Source organism: Coptis chinensis, chromosome 7 (genome assembly GCF_015680905.1).
Source record: "Coptis chinensis isolate HL-2020 chromosome 7, ASM1568090v1, whole genome shotgun sequence".
Classification (NCBI taxonomy): Eukaryota; Viridiplantae; Streptophyta; class Magnoliopsida; order Ranunculales; family Ranunculaceae; genus Coptis; species Coptis chinensis.
Genome location: NC_141462.1, coordinates 18301669 through 18320672, shown reverse-complemented (window position 1 = coordinate 18320672; position 19004 = coordinate 18301669). Strand labels below are relative to the sequence as shown.

The window sequence follows — 19004 nt, the reverse complement described above, 5'->3', positions numbered from 1 at the left end:
ACATGGTCTCTCTTCCACTTCCCTACTCCTTCCCTCCAACTTCTTTCTCTCTCCGATTCGTCTCCTCTCTCCAACAAAGAGAACTCAATTTTGCTACGGAAAAGAGAAATCTCTTTATTAAGTAATTTTGTGCTCTCGATCTCTCTCCGTCACCAACATAGCTGATGCTATGGTGCTACTTCCTACTCCCTTGTTGTTGCTCATTGATCTTTGGTTAGTAGTTCAGTACAACTAGTTTGTAAATGTATGAATTAATTTGAATTTGTAAGTTAGTGTCTATGAATTTAGGAATTGTTAATAATTGATGGGTTTTGGTATACCTGTAATGAATTTATGATATAAATTTTTCTAATGCTTGTTTCCGGGAATAATGCGACACCAATTAGACGGTTTCATATTCAAAAGGAAAATATGCTTATCAATGAGTGATTTTAAGTTATCTGTTTATAACTTGGTGTAGTTTAATGATGCGGCTGTTTGATTTCTTACTGTTATATTTATTAACAATACTGCTCATATAGTTTTTGGTGAAGCTACTGCTATTTTGAATTTCCTTTTTATTAACAGTGAATAATTTTAAAAGCTTGTTTGTTTTAAACTTTCAAGAAATGAGTGGAAAATGTTGTTGCTTGGTCTTCTAAAATTCTTTGAAAAGCTTGTTCATGGCAGCCTGTATGCATATGTTTCAATAATTCATCCTGATATTAAATTCTTGGAATTGGTTATGTGATTTAAACAGTGATTTCTAAATGGATCTTTAGCTTAAAAGGCAAAGCGCTTGGGATCAAAATGCGTCACATTTATATCCCAAGAGATGGTGGTTCGAATCCACTAAGATCGTTAGAGTTGAAACAGATGCAAATTGGTATTGATTCCATGTATTTGGCTTCTTGTGCCTTATACGTTCCCCAAGTCATGTTAGTTCTCTTCACAATCAGTTTAACTCTCTTGCATTTGTCCCCATTTTAAATATTCTTAGTGCTCAAGCTTAGAGCTATTTGTAGCCAATACCTCCATCTCCAAATAGCTTATGATAGCACTAGTTGAGCCAGAGTCATACTATGTTTGGTACTCTGAACTGAACTACGACAGGAGCCCTAGCTTGGCAGCTCTTTTTTTCAGCCACATGTTTTACAATAATTTGACTCTATGCTCTCAGTTTTCTTCCCCTAGTATCCTTGCATACATTCTTTTCAATATGTAGCATATAATCAAAAGGCACTCCCAGCGTGTGAATAGTTTATGTGGTTATCATTCCTCATGTTGCACTGACAATGATGTCTATCATCTCGTACAGAAAGTTGGCTTCACTCATCAAACAAGCAGTTCAAGTGTATTGTAGAAAGTATTAGATGTCCACAAGCTATGAGCAATGCTTGTACCCAAAGAAGCATGTCTCATCTTGTGTCCATGCTATAATAGGACGTAGTCCGAGACTCCGAGCCATATAATTTCATTGTGAAATCCAAAACACCATATAATTTGTGATAGGTAAATGAGGCAAAAAACAAATATTAACAGATGTGGACTTAATATATAAATGGTCAGTATTGAATTGAAGAACCAAAGTAGCTCACACCAACGGATTGACTTTTTTAATTGACAATATAGCATGTGAGAAAGTTAGCACCTTCCATTCAAAACATGTTTGTCTGCTTCCCGGTTCAACTAACAGTCATCCTTAATTACCAAAAAAAAAAACTAACAGTCATCCTTCTATGCTAAAATATAATTTAGATCCAGGAATCACCACACAACAAGCACGCATCTCCGGAGAACCATAATATGGCAGTCCTAGAAGGCAATGCAAACGAACTTGAGGACAATATCAGATAAGGTGAAGATTGCATCAATCAGTTCACACACAAACAAGACTGCATAGCTCATTTCAACAAAATACACGACACATAAAAGAAAAGAACACTCAGATGAAGTGATGCTCAACAAAGTTATTTAGCATGGATTGACATTCCCACCACTGTAGAAAAATACAAGTTAGATAGAACAATAGGAAAAGACACCTTTGCTAAGGTAAAACGTAACCTGCTAGCCTTGACATTAGTTATAGATATAATCTATTGTTCGAGACAAAACAATTGATTATATCCCAAACCGGCCAAACATAACCTGCTAGCCTTGACATTATTAATGGTTCTTCTCTAGAGTTGAAATTTTTTCTTATTTACAGCAACATAGGTTACTAAGCCCTTGATGAGTCTTCAAAATGTAGCCGCCTTCGCCTTCGGACCGGACCTCCTGGATAACTTGGCATGTAAAACATAGGTACATGGCATTCGCTTGAAACGAATGATTGATTCCTATCCTGGTCACTGGTTAAAAAGAATGGTTCATCACTTTGTTGTTGATGATTCACTTGTGGAGCACCATCAGTGTCGTACATCATCGGGTATCCCGTCATATAAGTTGGTGGATAGATGTTTTGTTGCATAAGCGGCACCTAATTTGAGTTCTGTGGTGGTTGGTATGTAAAAAACTCCTACACAACAATGAATGAAAATAAAACTAAATGTAACTACTGTGATATGATAATACAAGAAGAAATCCCGACCCTATTTAATTTGGGTTATATAATTTTTTGGTATCACACCTGAGTAGCATTGTAGGTATTAGGATGAGCATCCAAATTGTTCGGGTTCCTTTTTTCACTTGCCGAAGGACCTGACTGTTGCAAAGTAAAGAGGCACAATCATGTATAGGTTTGAGCTTATTTCAAAATAATAAAGAAAATAAACAAATTTGTTTGTAAATCTTAGAAGAAGCTCATCCACTCACTTTTAAAGTATCACCCATATCAATTGGGTTATTTGATAGTTTGTCTATCATGGTTGCACCAACACCTACATACACATAAATTGTAAGTGTACGTGTGACAAAACAATGTATTCAAAAGAAAAAAATACAAGTACAAACCTTTTTGCTTGGATTGAACTGTCTTCTTTTGTGCAATCCTTTCCAGAACACCCTTCTTTCTTTTTGACGAGCCTCGACTTGGTTTTACTTTTGGGGCTCTCAATTGCATATTATCATAGGAGTCTTGTGGTGAATTATCATTAGTATCTAATGTGATTTTTTCTAAATTTCCCACAGCTCGTTCTTTCTCCAAAACATCTAATGCTATCAATTCCTTGTGGAGTTCTAGTAATTTTGAGTTTGCATAGGCAAATAATGAATTTGACTTTGCACCAATAGCAATAACATTTTGTGAATTATGTGACAACTCACTGTAACGGGTCGTTGACAGTGGATCCAAATCAATACGAATTGCATCACCATATGCGTCGTAGACAACTTCATTTATACACTCCTTCGACCACCTCTTCAAATAATAATGTGAAAGCAGACTTGTAAACTCCAATTCATGGAACAATTTTAACACATGAGAGCAAAGGATACCTTACAATTTAAACCAATAAATGTTTTTCAAAATAAATCCAAATGATAAGCAAAACAAAAATATTAGCGAAAAATGAAGTACATTGGAATTCAAATTTTCTACACAAACATTGCACTGTTTGTTCCGCTTGAACATATGTCAGTGTACGATCCTTTTTGTCCGTTCCCATCTCTTTAACTTTGTAAATAATAATATTCTTGTCTCCCGATTCTTGCAATAAACGAAGATTAAGAAGTTTTGTATACTCTTGCTGGAAAAGGCTAAATATCTTTTTTGTATTTTTTTTTTACGCTTCTCTCTCAACACGCCAAGTGGAGATTAAGTTGGGTGCAATTTGCTTAGACTTGGTCTCTGCTACTCTTTCATTCTCGCACAAATGGTCCACAGCCTTTGAGTACTAGTCAACAAATTGTCGAAGAATGATAGTACTCCCAAAGTATTGCTTCAGCAATGAATTGATGCTCTCGCTTCTTTGAGTTCTTGTCATCCCAGCACAAAAAAAAAACGCGTGCATAAACTTGGGCCCACTTTTCACGTGACTTGTACAAAGTACTCAACCAATTATTTTATTCCAATCCAAATTCTTTAAGCATGGCTTTCCAATTCTCTTCAAATTCACTCACAGTCTCTGGTTCATATATGCATTTCTTGAACATCGTATAAAATTTTTCGAACTGATTAAACTTTTTTGCCAGATTCTTTAGAGCATTCATACGTAGGTGCCAAAGACAAAGTTGATGACTATTATCTGAGAATACATCATCAATTGCATTAGAAATGGCCATAGCTTGATCAGTGAAAATAGTTTTTAGCTGTTTCCCCCGGCCCCCATGGCTTCCAAGAACGTGTTAAATAACCAAATGAATGATTGTGTGGTTTCATCACTCAATAAGCCACAACCAAAAAGCATTGTTTGTCCATGATTGTTAATACTAACAATTGGAGCACACGCCAGATTATAATTATTTGTTTTGAAGGTTGTGTCGAAACCAATTGCATCACCAAATAATCCGTAGTCTCGTCTTGACTTTGCATCACAGAAGAAAACTCCAGTTATTTCATTGTCTTCATTGTATCGAATAGAATAAAAAAAGAATTTATTATCTCTCTTTTTTCCCCTAAAATAATCAAGAAGACATTGGGCGTCTCCTTTCTTGAGATACTCTATTCACTCTTTCTGTAACCGGTTATTACAGTAAATTCGAGTGTAGTCAAGATATTTGGCTCCTCCCGTTTTTGCGCAAGCATAAGAGTGAATTTGACTTGGTTTTAGTCCTGCCGAATATATTTTCTTCATCATTCTTTCCATGGATTCATCTGTTGACATGTAAGACCTTAATAAATTAGAATCTAATAGAGAAACAAGATCGTGACTATGTTCACTAGTGAACTTAGTCAAAACATACTTCTCATTCTTCAACCTAATCTCAAACTCAGCCAAACACTTAAATCGCCTTTCATCTCTCTTTTTCTCCGGCGTTTTGATCTTTTTGTATACTCCTTCGCAAGAACAACAAATACAACATTTTAATATTTTTTTAGAATCAGAGCGACTACTGTTTGATCTTTTAACCCTCACGCTAAACCCAACTGCTCTTGCATAACTATTATAATAATCATGAGCATGTTTAACACTTTCGATTGTCATTCCAAGTACTGGTTCTATCTTTATTGAACAAAATGACAAGAAAGAAGATAAAACGAGGGGAGTCCGAATTTGTACAAGAAAAAAATAAGTATTTTGTTATTTTTGTTTTTAGGTGAGGCCGGAAGGAGGGGAAGAATGGAGAAGAAGGAGGATGGGCGGGAGAGAAAGAAGTTGGAGGGAAGTGGGACAGAGTACGACCATGTTATGGGAGAGAATCATGGAGAAAATAGTTTAATTTCTTTTTTGTTTTTTAGATATATTGTTTTTGTAAAAAAGAAAAAAGAAAAAATGGGAGTTTTAGTAATACACGTGGGCTTCAATCAGTGTTGGTAGATTTCACCAGCAGTAGCTGCTGGTGAACAAATTCGGACTCTTTCAGTTATACCGCATACTATATAGTTTTAGTCATATACTAGAATTTAACCCGTGCATACGCCTACCCGAGTCATTATGGGTGAATTTAACAAAATAAAATCGTGCCAATTTATTATTTTAACCCCAATTTTATTGGGAAAAAATCAAGAGTGTTTCCACTATTATTTTACATTTAAATTGAACTTTTGTGCATCGTACATACTCAATTTTACACGGCAATATGCCTTATGCCAAGAAAACCTGAATAGTTGTTAAGTCCCTTTATAAGAATTAGAAAATTAAATAAAAATTAAATAGCAAACTCCTATAATCCTAGGTATATATTGCTATCAATAAGAACATAAAGCTCAAGAGTTATACAAACATTGTTGGAGCACTATTAGGCTCTTAGTGAGAACTTGTCGCACATGTGTATACTTAGACTGAACATTGAAGCATACTACCATCCGCGTCGTTAAGCAAGCAAATGCAATTTTCCTCAATGACAATCTTCTTGAGATAAATTTTGTGGGTCTTTTGGCTTACTTGCTTTTAATCTTGCTAAATACATAGCGAGATTAGCTTATTCGATCATGAGCACATAATATTATCATCAATAGTTCTGCAGATAGTCTTGCAGTAGAATATGCTTGGACCAAACAACTAAGATCCCAAATTGATGTCAAATGTTTTCTGCTGAAGGACATGGCTGCAAGTCTGCAATCCAATGGACTGCCAAACGAAGTGTCAACAGCCAACAACAAAAGCAGTAATTAATATGAACTACTGAAGTAACAAAAAGTTATCAAGTTTTATTTATTTTGTCAACATCAAAAGTTCGAAGACAGTAGCTAAATGAATTCAATGTATTTAATTAATCACGTCCATTATACAGTTACTACAAAAATGCATATGAGATCATATGTAAGATGCACTACAAATTATGTCATTACATTAAACAAACAAAGATATTTCAAATGACCAATATAGAGCCCATGGAGATTCAAATAGGCCCAATTAAAATATGTCTATTGTAAACAAATTTATAAGTCTGCTACTCAAAGATACTACTATACTGGGAATAGTTCGATCTGCCACTCAAAGATATATACCACTGGGAATAGGTTTGCTACTCAAATGAACTTCCAAAATTTGCTCTTAATGCCTCTAATACCCAATTTGCAAACTTCAATGGGTGGGGAATCTGTCAGTTACCAAAATATTGTTGTCTTTATTTCCTTCGTTGGATAGTTCCTGCATAAATATAATAATAGTAAAAGTCATAGATCCATTAATAAGTAAAAACAAAATAGATCCTTGCTAAATCCAGCATATATGCAACCAACACTACTGCGTAAGAAGCTAAAGACGGCCCACAACCAATGCTAAAGACAACATGGGGCAGTTTAGTAGCTAGCTATTAAAACGTAAGCCCAATTGACAATGAAATTTGAACTTTTGTAGCCATTTATTGCAACTAAATCTTAATCACAAAGTCATAACCAATCTTTCACAATGCAATGATAAAAATATAATATTTTGTCAATCTGGCTACGTTCGTTATACAATCCAAGGATATAAACCATTAGCTTCCAAACTTCTGACCCAAATATGTAACTCAATTGTATCTTATGAAGAGGGTGCTTTCTTGCCTACATTTATCTACTTGTTTCGATCTTAGTGTGAGGTAGTCTTCATGTGTCACATTCTCAAAATGTTGGTTTCAATTCAACCCACAATCTTTTGTGACTGGATTTAACATAATTAATAACTGTCAAATGATAACTAAATTCATATATTGTGAGGTACGGTTATGAAGTCCTAATAAGTGCACACATAGTCACAATACAGAGAGGCCGAAAACATCCAAGAAACTACAACCTTAATATAAAAATTTATCGAAACTAAAATATCATATTATAAATTATGAGGATTCAAAAATCTGGTAAGAAGAGAGGATACTGATCCTCGATACTCGAGTGATGATATCATAAGAAGTAGAAGTTCTACTTGTGCCTTAACTTATACTATTTTGGTTGTTGTTGCATCCTAGATTGACTATGCACTTATACAACACAATAAACATGTGAAATGAGTCCAACACAAACATTTGGGATTGGGAAACGATACATTATTCTGCATTTAATTTCCCATTCAACACGTCTTTACAACTACAAAATGCACAAAATAAATCATACATCTACAGACGAATAAGACATAGTTTTTCAAATATAAATAGTGAAAAATAACTTTTCCACTAACTTACTTGCTTCCATTATAGCTAATTCTTCACTCATACATTTTCTTGTAACTCAGACACGTTCTCAGTCATGTTGACTGAAAACGTTCCCATTCAACAACACGTAAACCTTCCATTGATTAGTTCAATCTTGCAAAATAAGCATTGAAGTCTCTGCACTTTGTACATACCGAAATGAATGTATATTCTTTGTTGTTATGTGCATAGAAATAAACTTTAACAATTATAAGGAAATGACATTAAAATGTACTTGCCTTTACAACTGTCCTTTGATCCCGATGAATCTTATTCAATAGAAAAGATGTATTCACGTATCAATGGATTTTGCCAAAATCCAAATTGAGTGTTAAAGACAACCATTGTGTAAACTAAATACAAATTAATATTACCTGTTCAAGAAGGGACTACGAGTAGTGGAGAGAGCATGACGCAGTGGAGAGAACCGAGATAGATAAATCATGTTAAGAATTATTACTGAAGAGAAAAAGATAATATTGAAGAAGGTTACTGAAAAAACAGTGTAGAAAAAGCAACAAAACTCATTGACAACGAAGTAATGAGATTTTTTTACCTTAAACTGAGGATTGCATCGGAAGATCCTTGCATTCAAACGTGACAGGGTGAGAAGAAGGGTGTTACCTTACTGGTTAGGAAGAAGAAAATGTTGTAACTTATATTCGTGAGGAAGAGGAAAAAGTGAAAGACGTTGGGATTTTTTTTTTGGCAACTAAAAGTGATTTGTTTATTGGTAACTAAAAGTGATTTGAAAAAAACAGAGAGATTGGCCCAGGATTCTTATTTTCTAATTTCGTGGGTATTAGTAAGTGTTATAATTACCGTCATATCATCCCAAAACTAAATGTGGTTTGAAGGAAAAATAGAGATTAGCCTGATGAAGGATTTTTATTCTTATTTCCTAATTTTGTGGGTATTAGTTAGTGTTATAAACTTATAATTACCGTTAGATCATTCTAAAACTGTTTTCTCCCTGACCACTTTATATAAATCCATAAAAAAATCAAACTGCTTTGTTATATAGATGATTCACAACACCAAAGAAATACTCTCCGAAGAGTTTGTCGATAAGAAGGCTATGAGAATTAATATCATCAGTATGTTAGAATTTAGATAAATTTATATAAGTTAGATAAGTTATTTAGATAAGTTTCATAAATTCTAGATAAGTTAGTAGTAATTTATTTGAGTACGTTTTCATAAAGATTGTTTCCTAATTTGAATCAACTTACTCTTTAATCGTGTCGGTCTACCGTCAGATGTACTGTTTATATTAACTATTAGCCATCGCTATGAAGATTAATATCATCAATATATTATAATTTAGATAAATTATAATTTATATAATTTAGATAAGTTATTTAGATAAGTTTTATAAATTATAGATAAGTTAGTGGTAATTTCTTTGAGTACGTTTTCATAAAAATTGTGCTTTATTATATAGAGGATTCACAACACCAGGGAAATACTCTCCGCAGAGTTTGTCGATAAGAATGCTATAAGAATTAATATCATAAGTACGTTAGAATTTAGATAACTTTAGATAAATTTAGATAAGTTAGAATTAAAATAAGTTAAATAAGTTATTTAGATAAGTTTCATAAATTATAGATAAGTTAGTAGTAATTTGTTGAGGACGTTTTCATAAAGATTGTTTCCTAATTGGAATAAACTTATTCTTTAATTGTGTTGGTCTACCGTCAGATGAACTGATTGTATTAACTATTAGTCATCGCTATGAGGATTAATATCATCAATACGATAGAATTCAGATAACTTTAGATAAATTTAGATAAGTTATTTAGATAAGTTTCATAAATTCTAGCTAAGTTAGTAGTAATTTCTTTAAGTACGTTTTCATAAATATTGTGTTTTATTATATAGAGGATTCACAACACCAGGGAAATTGTCACACCCCAAATTTCCAGAAAATTAAAATAAAGAATTATCCTCACCCTATTCCATCTTCTGAAAATTCAGGATGAAACGAAACCCTAATAACCCATTTCTAAACGCGATATAAAAAAAATGATATCAAATTAAAACCGAAAGAACAACTCTTCATTCACGAATAAAAACTATTACAATCATTTCAACTTGGAAGACAAATTAGTCCCGTTTTCTCAAAACGGCATGTAGTTTATTCCCAAGTAAGATTTAAATCCCAAAAATACATTTCCAAGAAACTCATATAACAGTGCTCATCATTCCCATTTTCCAAATTAACTTACAATATAAATACCACTTACATTCTACTTATTAAATACACATATGATAATTTAATTAAATATGAGTTTGATACACCTTACCTTTAAGCCAGTACGTCGTTTTAGGGTAGGATATTTATGTCCCCTGCATACAAGATTAACAAATTCTACCCTGCTGCAAAACAGAGTTATACATCACAATAACAAGATTTATCTCAGCCAGTCAAATTTTCGTTCATAATCAAACCTTATTTAAGACATTGAAGTCTAATTGATAAAATACAGTTTGTCCCTCATATTCGGGAAATACCACTTATCATAACACTAACAGGTCATTCATGACACATTCAATGAATACCTTAGGTCATTCCCGCCACATTCAAGGAATACCCATCGTAACACCAACATGTTATTCATGACACATTCAATGAATACCTTTTTAAATAACCACTATCATGTACATAATTTAATACTAACATTGTACACATATAGTTATCACGAAACTAATATATAATATATAATATGGCGGCTGCACCTTTACATAAGGCTGCCTACGTATCCAATCCTTCCAGATTAGAATCAAGCCTTACGTAGCTCTTAACCAATAAATATCAACATCTTTGTATGTATCTTTAAGGAAAACAACAATTTCTACTATATATAATCACATACAATAAGTTTCAAATACTCCCACAATTATATACATAAAATTTCATATCCAGAGATACACTATGAACTTTTAAATACAAAAACTCATAAATGGATATTCCATCATAGTGGCAATGTTCCAACTGTCGCTTATATATTTGAAAGGATCAGTTAGTGAAGGTCTTATATACCAAAAAGAGCTCAAGTCAAATCACAACATTCTCAGATGCTGATTGGGTTGGATGCCCCATTGACAGAATATCAACTACAACTTGTTTTTGCATCTAACCTAGTTAGTTGTTGTGAAAAAAAGAATTTGACAAAAGCAGAGATTGCTTGGATAAGAGAGCAATGAACATTTAAATGTTCCAGTTTTAAACGAAACTTTATTTTTTTGTGTCGTGCTAAGTCCATTTCCATTCTTATCTATGTCCACTGTTCTCAGTAGAAGTTCATGTAAAAACAAAGGTTAAGATAGACCTTGAGTGATAGAAGCTAAATAAAATAGCAAAAGAAAACACTATCTAGCTTTGGGCTTAAGCAAGTATAACGTCTAAATTTAAGATCACATCATCAGGAAACCATATAAGTATACTTTTGTCATTTTATGAAGTTTGGATTTTTGTACTACTCAGAGATCTTCATTATAACTTGCAAGACCAAATTATCACAATGACCGGCCTATTTGTCCTGCCAATTTACACAACATACTATTGAATCAAATTCAATTTTATACGCAACACAAATTTCCGTAAACTCAAGGCCAAATAGGCAACATACTTGGCAGCCTTTTTTTTTTCTCAAACTGTTGTGGGTAAAAATAATTAAACCAAGGAGAGAAAACACTTGATACCACAAGACTTGACCCAACTCCACCATCCCAATTCTCAAAGACATCAACTGTTGTCACACTTATCGGTATATTTCATTAACACTATTAGTAAGATGGGCTCAAGAAAATTCATATCAATCTGCGGGTAATATATATAATACTATATACGCAAAACGAGATAATGAAATAATGGTAATTCATTCCTTACCCCTTAGCCCTTGCCCAATGAGAGAGCTGATAAAGTTGCCTTTGCCTCATTTGAGGCGGACGCATAAGAAGCAGATAGTTACGTGGCTGAAACCATCCATGAACATCTCATAACCAACCCGAGTAAACACACATGACTGCAGTCATATTGCCAGAGATTATTTCAGGAGGCTTTTGCATGTCCATCAACCCAGCAACAACAAATTCCCAATTGGCAATAGGTCCCAAAAAAAAAAAGTTGTTTTGGGACATACAAGACTGTTCAAGAATGATTTGAAAGTCGACATTTACAACTGCTCTTGAGATTGGAAACCAGAGAGATAGAGGGAGAGATTTGTGATTCATCATTGGTTGGTTCCTCCTTTTTTTTTTTTTTCGTCTATTTGTTTTTAAACCTAGAACTTTTCCTCTCCTCCCTTCTTTCTCGTGTATTTTTTTTTTCTCTTTTAAAATCAAAAATCCCCCTATACAAGGAAAGAGGTTTGGTGGTTATAACCCCCTATCCTTCTATCTACTCGATCACGTTTTTCTCTTTCACTATTTATCCTCTTTTTCTTTTCTTTTTTCTAATTAAAGCCCACTTAAGCCCATATCCAAATAATACTGATAAAATAAAATAAAATACATGCTATAAATATTTATTTATTTAATTAAAAAAATAGGGTTGTTATAGAAATATTCTCTGAAGAGTATGTCAATAAGAAGGCTACGAGAATTAATATCATCAGTACGTTATAATTTATATAACTTTAGATAAATTTAGATAAGTTATATTTTAAATAAGTTAGATAAGTTTCATAAATTCTATATAAGTTAGTAGTAATTTCTTTGAGTACGTTTTCATAAAGATTGTTTCATAATTGGAATCAACTTACTCTTTAATCGTGTTGGTCTACCATCAAATGTATTGATTGTATTAACTATTAGCCATCACTATGAAGATTAATATCATAAGTACGTTATAATTTAGATAACTTTAGACAAATTTAGATAAATTATAATTTAAATGAGTTTTAGATAAATTATAATTTAAATAAGTTAGATAAGTTATTTAGATAAGTTTCATAAATTCTAGATAAGTTAGTAGTAATTTTTTTGAATACGTTTTCATAAAGATTGTTTCCTAATTGGAATCAACTTATTCTTTAATCGTGTCAGTCTACCATCAGATGTACTGATTGTTTTAACTATTAGTCATCATTATGAGAATTAATATCATCAGTACGTTAGAATTTATATAACTTTAGATAAATATAGATAAATTAGAATTTAAATAAGTTAGATAAGTTCTTTAGATAAGTTTAATAAATTCTAGATAAGTTAGTAGTAATTTCTTTGAGTATGTTTTCATAAAGATTGTGTTTTATTATATAAAGGATTCACAACACCAGGGAAATACTCTCCGAAGAGTTTGTCGATAAGAAGACTATGATAATTAATATCATTAGTACGTTAGAATTTAGATAACTCTAGATAATTTTAGATAAGTTAGAATTTAAATAAGTTAGATAAGTTATTTAGATGAGTTTAGTTAGCGGTAATTTCTTTGAGTACGTTTTCATAAAGATTGTTTCCTAATTGGAATCAACTTACTCTTTAATTTGTTATGGTTTACCGTCAGATGTACTGATTGTATTAACTATTAGCCATCCGATGTAGGCTTCACACAAAGAGCTTAAAAACCAAGATGTTTTATTATATAGACTAGGTATTACCCGTGCCGAAAGCACGGTTGTACTTACCGATTTTTTTATAACCCAATTTGTGCCTAGTAAGCAAGTCATTGTTGTTCACAATTTTGTCTCATCATGCATTTTATGAAATTGTGTTAATTGTCTTCAACTCTCCACTCAAGAAAATTATTGTATCACAGAATTTATTCAAAAATTAATGAAGAAAAAGAGATAATATTTTAAAAATAAAAATAATGACAGTAAATAAAAAGGAGTAATGAAAGTCCTCTCTTCGCTTAAACGATTGGATAAGTACGTACAAACCTTTGTACATGTGTAAATAATAAGTGTTTGAATCCGGCTGCTTTCATTTCATATCCGCCTTCAATCAAGAATGACTGCAAACACCAGGCACCCACATACCATCTTTCCCAGCTCATTAGAAAGAGAAAATAAACATCAGACACCTTGTTGTGCAGGCTAGCAGCCTAATTTGGCAATTCAATTGTATTCTCCATTGTGTCTTTCTCAAGGAAAGTTTGTTGTTGCAATGACTAACCATTTCCTTGTTCTTTGCCACTCCTTAAGCTTTATATCCATGATGTCTGCTGCATCCTTATCATTTGTCTATAAGTACTACTCTTCAATAGCAGCTTCCATTAACCAAATATAAGTATAGTTACACGTGCACATACGAAAAGAGAACCATGAATCTTGAAGTTTTGCAATACTAATACTCATTTACCTATAGCAAAAACAAATTAAAGTTAAAAATAGAATACACAGAGTGCCCTACCAACTGCAAAAAAGAAAACATAATATACAACAAAAAATGTGTACTTGTTAGGTTGAACACGACAGAGAAAGACATTTGGATATTCAACCAAGGAAGGGTAGTATTGGAAGGTAAATCCTCCATTTATGCAAGTAAGTTTCTGGTGAATATTGTGTGAACACAATAGGTTATAAAACCATCAGACAAAGAAACATCGTTCTGCTCATTGTACACATAGAATTGACCATTTTCTTTCATAAGTCAAATCTAGAAAACTCCCATCCAGTACTTTAGCACTTAAGTACAATATACTTAAATAGTGTATATCAAATGTCAATACCTTGTAGACATATATTAAAGATATAAACACCAATAATTTACCAAAGATAATAAGCCAGAGAGAAAGTTGTTCATGCAAATATAAAAAGAATAAGCAATCAGTAATACATTCCTATAAACTGAAATTCTAAGTTCACCTAAAAACCAAACTTACCAACCATGGTGATGGCTTAAGAAACATCTCAAGGATCATATCAGAAGTGTTGTGCACATTTCAATGTATACAAATAGCAGCTCCTTCATACTTCTGCATGGGAAATGAAGTCTTGTTCTTCCATGGGAATCAAAAATTTGTTCCTAACATTCATCATGAAAAATACACCATAATGAGTTGGGCATCAACTTGTGAGATTAAGATTCCACCACTACCTCATCCATTTCCTTTTGTAACGGTCATGTCTATTTTGGCTAATTTGAGATATGAATATTAGCTCCATATCCTAGACATATTTCTTGGTCGTAACTACAACTACACTACCTAATGTATTTTTCAGTTTCATTTCTCCGACTATATATCAATTTGAAAACTAAATTTAGACCCTAAAAACCAATAATACCTCAGTACATTATGCACATATAAAAAATAAAATTATTTAATTTACATAATAAGTACTTGAGTGAAACTGTATTTCTATTTTCCTTTCTCTGAAAATGTAAGGACAATAAAACTTTAAAATATATATATATATATATATAGGGTTTAGGCTACATTGACACCCCTTATAATATGCTTTCGCTGAATCATGCATGCACATCCTTTTGTGGAAGATCAAGTAATGGGACTATCTAATGTGATAGCTGGATACTCAGTTATAGACTTGATATGGGCTTCCAATTGACAATTTTGAAATAGAATCCTAAATAGATACATATGACAATCCAAATCCTAACATGCTATGCCATCACTTATGTAACATCTTTTTGATAGGAAATGTGCATTAATTATAAGGCATACCTCAGTTGACATTCAAAATGAAAAAGTTAGCATGTGCCATATGGTGTCGCCACACCTAGCATACTCGTCTCCAACCGAAAACCAAATCCTAAAATGAATATAATACTTATCGAAGAATTCAACCAAGATGTCCTACCCGTAGCTTTCGAAGGAAAGAAAGACGACAAAATAGAGCAAGGGCAATTTGTTTGAAGAAGGAAAAAAACATATTTAAACTAAAGTGAGAGGGAGGCAATTAAATCTTTGGTGTAATAGACACATGGCCTGCTGGATATCTATATATCATAACACTATTATACTGCATCTCTATAAGAAAAACGTTAAAGATAGAATTAATTAATATATTAACAACAATACTAACAATACTCAAAATAGCGCAAAATCGGTAAAAGAAGATAAGGTTTTTGGTGTGTTGGGTATGTACCTTGAATATACAGTAAGCAATACCATCTACATATGTAAAGGCCTAAGTTCGAAACATTTCATTAGGAGCGCATGAAAGCCTCAAGGCTATCTGCCTCTGTGAAGCTTGAGTCGAACCTCAAAGGTGCTTGAGGCTAGCTTAAAGAAAAAAATGGGATTGTTGATGGAATATTTTGGTTTCTAAGAGAATGAGGTGTTTTGATGCACAAAACATGACATTATAAGGAGCTTTTAATCTTTTTAAAAAGTTATATGTGGTTAATTAGTAACAAAAAAAAAAATTAAATAAAAAGTAAGAAAATATATACAAATATATAAGCCTCAAGGCGCTAAACTAATATAACTCTTAGGCCTCAATGTGTATTCTAAACCTTGGAGGTAACCTACGGTAAGGTGTATAGCTCAATAGGGTTGCAGTCTACCCCTATAGGTACGTATAGTGGCAATGGCAATGACAATTTCAGCATCAACAAAGCTTCTAACTCGCTCATTGGTTGGGGTCTTGCCAACATAACTTTTACAATTACATAAATAACATATTTGGTCTTTGAAATCATACACTATGCAAAATGAGACCAACACTCATTATCAAAAGTAAACTATGAAGCACTAATCCTAATTACGCGATGTGTCCTAAAAAATAATGAAAAAATAATCCAAATGTTACTACACACCAAAACAATATTATATAAATTGCCCTAACTTTGAATGAAACTTATGAAATAACCACTTCCAAAAAATACAATTAAATTTTTTATTGGCTTTTCAATTTTCGAGGTTGGAAAATAATGTAGAAGAAGAAATAAATAAAGTACAACTTTTAAATTTTCCTACTTTGGTTATACCTCGAAGCTACTTTCAATGTCATCCAATGCATTTTGCATATTTGTAATAATGCTCAACATTGACACTCTCCATGAGTAAAAAATGGGGAAAACATTAAAGGGAGCGCCACAAAAGGCAAAATGGATATAGTGAATGGAAGAAATTGTTTTAATATGAAAGTTTACTAACCTTAAATGAGAGAGATCATATCTAAGGAATTGATTTCGCATTTGAACCCTCGATTCCCCAAAACCCATAATTGATATTGTGCTTAACCTGCAAGTTAAAGTGCCAAGATCAAAAAACAAAACTTGGTTAAGATGAACATACTCATAATATACAGACATTGGCTTTGCTCGTTTTGGAACTACTGAAAATAAACAAACAGTGGCTTTGCTCGCTTAGGAACTACTGAAAATAGTAAATTTTGGTATTGAATCATCAAAAATTTGGCGAAGTTCTTATTGTTAAGGACTCTGCAATGAATTCTGTGGAATAGAAAACCCACGTCCTCCATTCGCCATATCTACATGGTCACAGTTCTACACATGGTTGCATTATCTAGAGCAATACATATCTAATTGATGTCTCCCGCTCGCTCACCTTCATTGTAATTCGTAACATAACAAATTTACAAAGATGCAAGAGTTTGTATCAAGTCATTGATTTAATTGTTATTTGCAACTGTTTTCATGGTCAAAATGAATGTAGATTCGATCTCATAGAACTCAGTCATTTAGAAATACCTGAGCGGATAACTTAAGAAAAATAATAATAGAATTGAGACAATCCCTTTACAGCATAACACCCAATTAGAATTAAAAGAATACAAAATATAACTTATAAAAGAATTGGCGAGTGTACCAACCAAGTTCCATCATGCATGTGCTGGGAATTGCCATTAAGCACATAACGGTTTGGAGCAACTGTTTTGATACACGTCTATAACATGTACAATCAATAAGTAGTGGAAGGGCATCGTTAAGGAGGCGCAAGCTTGCTGGTTGAAGCCAATAGGTGAGGGATTAGTGATCAAAACACAAAGCTACCCATGAATTAAGATTTGAATCTTAATACCCTAAATATCCCAGACAATCATAAGCCATGAAGAATGCAAATTATATGATGTAATCACTTTATCGATCAATATCTATATGCATTTCAGACTACATTCAATTCATTAGTTTAGTCCAACTTTGGAGGAATACAACCATATCGATATACTATTTTTGGATTTCCATAACTTCGAGTATGACTTTTTCATCCATATAAAGAGTACTCCCCTCAAGTCAAATTAATAATTAATTTAGTTGTTCTAATAGGTCGAAATAAAGCCTACCAAATATAAATTAGCGAAACTAAAATATCAGAAATCACATGGTCCCATCATGACTTGAGGATTAATAAGTTTGAAAACTCAATGCATACCTGAATGAACCTGAAATCTTCACCTGCTTTAGATACGTAGAGGTTAATGTTTCAGGGAATTAAGTTCAGGACTCCCCAATCACCTGCTTTAGATAACTAGAGGTTAATGCTTTTGAAATATCCAAGGTAACACACAAAACATCTTCACCTCCATCACTTTATGCCCAATTAGGTGTAAAAAGCAACATAGCCAATCGATCACTTTTGAAATATTCACAACCATAATATTTGTAAAGCGGGTATACATGACTCACTTTCTTGATGGCGCTTATGATGGATGGTCTACAGTACAACTTGAGTGATAAGTAGGCTTCAGGATATTCATTACACTTCTCAATTTGTTAAAATTCTTGATGGAAGCTAATAAACAATAGACTGTATGTACTGCTTAAAATAAACGAAAGAAATGTATATGGTGTTGACTAACAACATGAAGAAAAACATTAAGAAACATAGCAAAGTTTCATTTCCTTGAGAAATTTACCTTAGATTTGTTGGATTTGAAATGGAGAAAATATGTTTGATTGAAGTGGCCAACGCAATTTGCCAGAAATCTTGAACAAAAGCCAAAAAAATACGTCTAAGCAAACAAACTAATTTTCATATCTAGAAGATAAAGAAGCAAAATAGCGGGCATTTGCATATTATTCCTTACAAAAATGTAGGTATGGCCAGAGGAGGCATGTTAGTTCATACCTTGTGAAGAATTTTTCTGCATGGTTCCACCAAGTGAAATACAACGAGAGAGAGAGAGAGATAGAGAGATGGAATCAAGGTGATGGGTGAAGGGAACTGTTTTCATTAATAAATAAAGGAGTATCTTTCATTAAATTTTTTTAATTGGGAACGTGAAACTTCATATAGGAGAGAATGAGGGAGTAACGGATGGGAAAGGGGGAGGAAGAAAGGGGTAGGCGTTAATGGCATTAAAATTGAAAAAGCGAAGGTTATGACAAATGTTTAAGGAGGCCTAATGTTACACCATTTATCATTTACTTTA

General features: G+C 32.8%; 1 protein-coding gene and 1 long non-coding RNA gene across 2 annotated transcripts; both read right to left on the bottom strand.

Annotated features, from left to right (window-relative positions):
* Positions 1-2458: 2458 nt before the first annotated feature.
* Positions 2459-3584, bottom strand: LOC147486407 (uncharacterized). The gene is made up of 5 exons (XM_086573725.1): positions 3524-3584; positions 2932-3414; positions 2794-2858; positions 2609-2683; positions 2459-2497 (listed from the first exon to the last, which is right to left on the bottom strand). Exons 1-5 carry the CDS (start codon positions 3582-3584, stop codon positions 2459-2461), a joined length of 723 nt encoding a protein of 240 aa, XP_086429851.1.
* Positions 3585-14536: 10952 nt separating this feature from the next.
* On the bottom strand, positions 14537-18088 carry LOC147486406 (uncharacterized). Its single transcript, XR_015201363.1, has 3 exons — positions 18005-18088; positions 16766-16852; positions 14537-14670 (listed from the first exon to the last, which is right to left on the bottom strand). It is a non-coding gene; the product is annotated as an uncharacterized LOC147486406 (long non-coding RNA).
* Between the last annotated feature and the right edge of the window lie 916 nt (positions 18089-19004).